Genomic DNA, 7,288 nt, shown 5'->3' on the forward strand with positions numbered 1-7,288 from the left:
CTGAATTTCACCTAGCCCTTATGCTGTGACATTATTGGAAATTTCCCCCCACCTTTTAAAACCTTCTTTTAAAATCTTCTCTTAAATCACATATAAATCTGTCTGCCACTTAAAAACCTGTCTTCCCCACAAACACTAAAACCTCTTCTCCCCCCAGCCCCACACCTTGTCCCAAATAACACCATTCCAGAACGGTGGTGGAACAGCAGAGAGCAGGATACATCACACACTACAGATTTATATACTATAGATGCAGCCCTTGACCAGGAAAGCAAATGCCAAAAGAACATCATGCTCCAGCTTTCAGACCTGCACACTCTGACAGAATAATTTTTAAAAGGCACTGATATCTTCCAGTTTACTATTAGATAGCTTTCCCAAAGTAATGCACTGCTGGCTTTAAATTGAATTATGTAAGAATTATTCACGTGCCTATCAAGAACAGGGAGCATTACTGAGTGTGCCTCACACCACATTATACAAATAGGTTTAGAGTAAATTAATCTCAACATTAACATCTTGTTGGTTTTGATCTATAAACTTTGTTCATTTGTCATTTATTTAAAAAAAACCCTCACATATCTCTAAATGAAATTGCATTTCATTTTGTTCTCTTACATTTCTTAAATCAAATTGGTACTGTAATTTGCAGTGCCATTACAGAGCAGACTGTTATGCTGAAGTCACTCCTCAAGTCCTAAACTGTAGCCTACAGTCACTTAAACATTAAACAAACATGAATTCTCTTAGGGTAAGGAACTGCTCAGCATGAGGGACAGATGAGAAATTTTGTTTGAAGTCACTAAACGAAAAAAACTTAGAGAAATTTAGAAAAAAAAGTTTAGAAGAGCTCAATGCAAGAAATCAGTTCTAATAACATGAATTCCACTCTACGAGGAACAAGCGTTTATTTAGTGAGGGACAACTTAAATGCAGTGATGTAAAAAAACCCATGACACTTTATAAAAGCAAAGTATTTTAAAAAAACCGAGGCGACGGGAGAATGAACTGGTCAAGTTCAGAGCTCAAATACACAAAATCAGCACTGATGTTAGGTCAGGTTTTCACCACATTCCTTCATCTTTCTGAGCAGTAAGAGCTAAGCAACACTGATTTAACTGAGGCCAGTACAGTGAGACTAAAGCCGAAACGAGGTGCTGCTAAAATTTACACAGAACTGATTTTTAACCTTAAAAACACTGGTTTGACACAGTGGTGTGGTCTAGATTGATATGGTTTAGTTGGGTATTTGGTGCGAACATTCTCACCTAACAGCAGAGTAATCACTCCCTAATCCGATTTCTTTTCGGATACTGCTGCAAGAGAATTCTTATTCTGCGCTACAGAAAAAAGGTAACGCTGAACACGCAAATGGTCTTGGCTGTCTCTCCCAAACCCGACGCCTTAAGAGTGCCTGTGTGTCTCAAACGCCAGGCTGAAGTTGACACAGGCAGCGCGGCTCCGGAGCGAGCGCAGGACATCGCCGCCGAGGCTCGGACCCGCGCTCTGCCCAGCCCGTCTCACGGCGCTCTGCCCTGCCCGCCCGGGCTCTCGGGGACTTCGGGCACTTGTACCGACCCCGCTCCGTGCCCGGCCGGGCACTCCCGCACGCCCGGGGCTCCCGGCGGGGCACGGGCAGCGCCCGGGGCGGCGGAGCGGGCAGGCAGCGGAGCGGGTGGGCAGTGCGGCCGGACCCCGCCGCCCCCGCGCCCAGCGCCGCCGGCCACTCACCGGAGAGCTCGTCCGGCTCCAGCCCGGTCTCGGTGTCCAGCCCGCAGATGACGAAGTAGTCGGCGAAGCGGCCGGGTGCCGAGGAGCCGCCGCCGCCGCCGCTCATGCTGCAGGGCTCGGGGCGCGCGGGGCTCAGTGAGAGCGGGGCCGAGCGGCGCCGGGAGCGGGGCCGGGATCTCCGGCTGCGCCCGCCGCCTCCATGGCGGCGCGGGGCGGGCGGCGCCGCGCGGCATTCTGGGAACGGCCCCCGCCGCTCTCGGGGGGAGCGCTCCGGCCGCGCGCCGCAACGCCGCGCCTGCGCCCTGCGAGCGGGGTGACGTCATGCTGCTGTGGCCGCGGCTGCCTGAGGGAGGGGGCGCTATGGCGGGCGGGCACGGCCGTGACCCGGGGGAGCCGCGGGAAGGGCTCTGCTCCCTCCGCAGGTACAGAATCAGGGAACGGGGCAGGCTGGAACGGGACACAGCGGGTCGTCTGGTCCGAGCTCCCTGCCCAAGCAGGGTCATTGCAGAGCACATGGCACAGGATTCTATCCTGACCGTTCTTGAATATCTCCGCTGGGGGAGACCGCACACCCTCTCTGGGCAGCCTGTTCAGTGCTCGGTCACTGCTCATTAACGAGGTTCTTCCTCGCATTTAGGTGGAACTCCCTATTTCTTCCCGTTGCCTCTTGTCCCCTTGCTTGACACCACCGAACAGAGCGTGGTCCATCCTCTGTCACCTCCACCTTGGATATTTACAGACATCCCCTCCCAGTCCTCTCTTCTCGAGGCTGAACAGAATGACAGAACCAATTAGGTTGGAAAAGATCTCTGAGATCGAGTCCAACCTGTTGTGACCAGGCCCGGTTCCCTCAGCTCCTCCTGAGGGACACTCCATCTACTTGATGAATTGTGTAGGCTCTGCTGGAGCCACTCCAGGTGCTCCACATCTCTGGAGCTGGATGCGGCCCGAGCCAGGAAGGCGCTGCCAGGGCTGCTCGCTCAGGACACGGATCAGCTCTGGGCTTGTGTCCTCCTGGCACCTTCATCTTCCCATCCCCGCAGCCCCACCGGCTCCACAGCTTAGTGAAGCAGCATTTGGCTCTAAAGTTGTTTTCTTTTTCCTATTTGGATTAACATCACACACATCTCTGTTACAGTTGGGCTTGCACAGAGTGAAATCCACTCTCCCCTCCAGCTCAGGATGGACAGGAGAACAAGCCCTGGGGAAGGATGACCTGAACAGAGCTGCTGAAGGACTAGGGACACGAACCCACACTCTGCCTTGAGACTCCTTTTTTCCTCTGGCTGTAGAGGCACCTGGGATGGCCTTTCTAGCGAAAAATTAGGTCTATATGCAGTTCCCCTTCCTCTCCTCTCTCACTTCTCTATTTGTGGCATTTACATCACAATCCTTCCGTATCTTGCAGGGCTTATAAGAGGAGAAGTTAAAACTTTGCAGTCCTTAATGATTATTATCCAGGATCAACCAAATGGTTAAGGTTGCATCTATAATGCTGAATTGATCAGACACCAATCTAACTTCAAACACTGCCAAGCATAGGAAACCTCACCTATTTGAGTTTCCATTGCCAAGACAGACCAAGTTGTCTGTAGGGACTGGAAACAGCAACACATGCAAGAAGATTTCACTGCCAATGGTTTACAGCCTTTTGCAGTACAACTAAACTCTTAGGCCACTGTGCCCAGTGAGTTGTGAGCAGCTGGACATCCTTGCAGGAACCAGGATAAACTTTTAGGATAGCACTGATGCTGTCAGTGTTCACTTGATTAAGACTGTGTGAGCCAGAGAATGCGTTATCAGTGAAGGAAAGCATTGCTTAGATTTGACTGAGAGGCCAGTTTTAAAACATCATTTGACTTGAGGAGAAGATTTCAATCAATATGGCACGGTAGGAGCAATATTAGACTGAAGAGCTTGAGTTTACAAAAAGCACAGTTTGATTGTGTTGAGCCTGCCTGGTGGTGTGTGGAAGGCACAACAAAGAACAGAAATAGCTAAATCTGGTTGCTCTTACTCTGCTGTGTTCTCTAGCCATTTTCTGCACATTTGTCTTCTCAATCTGCTTTCAGTGTGGCAAAGGACAATGGATTCAGCACATGGTGAACCTCTTTTGAGTAAGCCTGAACTGTAGTTTAACCCTTACAACAAATGTCATAGCCTGAGGGTCTCTTCTGACACTTGACACTCGCAATAAAGTCTGGGGAAACAGCACATATTGGCAGGGGCGTTTTGTCAAAGAGTGAAACAGGGAAATAAAAAGTTGTTCCATGTATTTTGTAAATAATCTGTAAATAGAGTTTAGATGGGCCAGTAAGTAAACAGATTTATCAGGTTTATTGTTGAGCAGCACTATTTAAATGCTATGCAAGAGGGTAAGAAACAAGAAATATTTTTTTAAATAGTCTCCGACTAATAAACTCAGATTTGCTTTGAATTGCTACAACAAAGTGACAAGATAGGTGGAACTGCTTGAATGAGAACCAACAAAATGTTAACCCAAATTTTTGCTGTGGAAAGCTCTTGCCTGTTTTGTCAGATAAATTCTCTGCATTCCAAGGTAACTTACTATGTAGTCTCTCTCAAATCTGTGCCTCCAGCAGATGTCCAACCTGAAAAGTCCAACCTTTCTCCCCCCATTTTGTCAATGGCTCTCTTTTCCATTGCATCTTTTTCCTCCCCACTTATTTCATTTCTGAAATACTCTTGTTTTATGACCACAAACTTCTGTAACATCTGCTTCAAAGGCCAGTAGCCTTAACCTGTCAGTCACCTTGGCCAATGTTCCCATCACAGGAAAAACCCAAATATGGCAATTCTGTCAGGAAACTTTGCAAATGGCTTAGGTGTCCTTGAGTAAAACAGCAACATTCCAGACAATATTAAGAATTCTTGAAAGTATTTTTTATGATCTTGAGAAAACCTGTGGAATTGTGAATTCTCTGGAAACTAGGATTCTTTAGCTGGAAAATCATAAAGACATATTAGTAAATAGGAAGAAATTTTAAAAGATTCATTGTCTTTGGCAAAGACTATCAATGTTGATTCAGCTGCTGTTTGCTATGGCAAAGACTTGTATTTTCAAGCTCAAACCTTAAGTTAAAGAGAATGAAGTTTTTAAAATAGTGAAGAACAGAACTTGATGCAAAGATGTCTTGAGTATTCTTCACACTACCTAATTCAGATTTACTTTGTCAGCAATCCCAGTCACGATTATTGGAAGAGTTTATTTACTAAGCAATAGGAAAACACAACAGCAAATTACAGTTCCATTCAACATTGCTTAGAGAATTTAAAAGTCTGAAATGGGGTATTTCTTTTTTTTCTGGGCAGCTGTTTCCCAATGTGAGCTAAGCTTTGAAAAGTAGGAGCTCAAAGCACAAACAAATTGCTCCAGTTGTCAGGGTGCTGATCATATGTGGTGTCTTCTAATGACTCTGATTAAGATATTTACCCTGGATTCTTTAAGAAAACAGAAAGACCATCAGCAACTCTTATCATTAAAGCAATCCTCTCCAGTCTGCAAAGCCAGACACTTGAATCTGGCTGCTGACCGTGTATTTGGTATGAGATCTGCACAAGAGACTCTGTGGAATAGAGCCTGCACACCTTACACAGAGATCCTCACACATCAAGGCACAGCTCAGAGCAGAACTGACACCCCAGGGTGTGGAACATTTCCTAAACTCCCATGTAGCACTCTCCCTCTTTTCCCCAGCTCCAGGAGACCACGCTATGGACTGATGCTCAATTTACCAACAACTACAATCCCCAGCTCCTGTTCCACAGTGCTGCTCTCCAGCACCTCATTCCCCAGCCTGTCCATACATGCAGGGCTGCTCCACACCAAGGTGCAGAATCCAGCACTTGTCTTTAGTAAACTTCATATGGTTGTCATGGTCCCTCTGCAGGGCATCTGCCCTCGAGGGCATCTACAGCTCCTCCCACTTCAGTAATCAGCAAACTTACTTAGTGCTCCTTCTTATTATTCCTTCCAGTCCTTCGTCCAGGTCATTAATGCAAATGTTGAAGAGACTGGGGCGGAGGATGGAACCCTGCAGAGCCCCATTAGCGCCAGGACCCACTGGTGATGTCACCCCATTGACTACAACCCTTTGTGCCTGACCCTGAGCCAGTCACTCACCTGTCACATGGTGTGTTCACACAGCTGAGTGCTGGGCATTTTGTCCAGAGGCAGACTGTGAGAGACGGTATCAAGAGCTTTACTGAATTTTCTCCATGGTTTTATCGGGCACTGAAGTGAGACCGACAGGCCTGGAGTTTGCATGCTCATCCCTCTTGAAAACTGGGACAATATTTGCCAGCTGCCAGAAGACTGGGACCTCTCCAGAGTCCCAAGACTCAGAAATCATTGAGAGAGGTCTCGTGATGACACAAGCCAGCTCTTTGAGTACTCTTGGATGAATCCCATCAGGCTCCATAGACTTAGAGAGGGATCCAGCTGAAAAAGCAAATCCTCCACAAGTTCAGGATTGACTGGGAATTTATATTCTCACAGCCACGAGAAATCAGTTTAACACAGAGGAGTCAAACATAGAATGATTTAATGATCTGCTCAGAATACTCCTTCATGACATGGAATTCTTCCAAGTAAGTAAACACTGCAAATTCCAGGTTTTAGATACAATTCCTCAGAGCTAGGTTGTAAAAGAAAAATCAGCAGTTACGAGTGTAACATTAGATCTCAATTCTGAGGCAGAATTTTAAAAGCTATTTCCCACTGAAGCACTCCAGCCCTCTTGAGGGCCTACCAGGGCCTTTTAAGGCTATGAGGAGACCACTGCAGTTCCACAGCTGCACAGGAGCAGGATTCTCTGTTTGGAAGACTATCTATAGAAAGGAGCTTTTATGAGGCTTCTCACATACACACCAGCCACTGACTGAGCTCCCATAATCCAGACCCAAATTCTTCCTTGTGTACTGTAAAACAAGGAAATAGGAATTATCACACTAGGTGGAACATTTTTAAGAATTGGAGGGGGATTGATGGTATGTTAGTAAATATATTATGCCATTCTTTATATTAATTGCCAGCATTAAAAGGTTGTAACTTCTTTCAGTTTGGGTGACCTAGAGCTATAAAGTCTCCAGCTGAGAGTTATAAATGTCTGTCATTGCAAGACATCAATTGGTCATAAAAATACTCTGAGTATTCTGGTTTCTTTGATGGAAATTTGAAAAAGTTGCTCTGGATCCTGCTTTCCTGTCACAACCCTTTTTCATTTCCCTTAACACTGCCATACTAAACCACAGGGCTCCCAAACCCCACCCTATGACAGAAGGAAACTACACATGACAAAAATTCTCAGAAACACACACAAATCTTCAGCTGACTAAAAACACAAACATGTTTTGACTTTGCATAACAGCATCATTCACTAACAAAAGTTTCTCATTTTTGACTTTTACTTCTTCTGTCTTACCCTTGCAGCCAGTTTCCTATACAAGGAAGAAAAAGCATTTCATAAACTGGCCTTGACAGAATATTAAGGGAAGGTGAATGAAGCTTTGGCACGGGGATCTTCCATAAGTGATT

The 7,288-nt window shown here is 46.3% G+C and overlaps 1 protein-coding gene across 4 annotated transcripts in view; it reads right to left on the reverse strand.

Annotated features, from left to right (window-relative positions):
• DENND5A (DENN domain containing 5A) overlaps positions 1 to 1,872 on the reverse strand; it is a 63,666-nt gene extending 61,794 nt beyond the window's left edge. For 3 of the 4 annotated variants that reach the window (XM_033061777.1, XM_033061778.2, XM_033061776.1), the window contains exon 1: positions 1,732 to 1,872. In XM_033061777.1, the coding sequence (XP_032917668.1) occupies positions 1,732 to 1,837 (106 nt within the window). In that variant the 5' untranslated portion in view covers positions 1,838 to 1,872. The remainder of the gene's footprint in view (positions 1 to 1,731) is intronic. The other variant, XM_033061779.1, reaches the window with a different exon arrangement.
• Between the last annotated feature and the right edge of the window lie 5,416 nt (positions 1,873 to 7,288).

This window comes from Catharus ustulatus, chromosome 6, assembly GCF_009819885.2.
Source record: "Catharus ustulatus isolate bCatUst1 chromosome 6, bCatUst1.pri.v2, whole genome shotgun sequence".
In the NCBI taxonomy this organism is placed as follows: domain Eukaryota; kingdom Metazoa; phylum Chordata; class Aves; order Passeriformes; family Turdidae; genus Catharus; species Catharus ustulatus.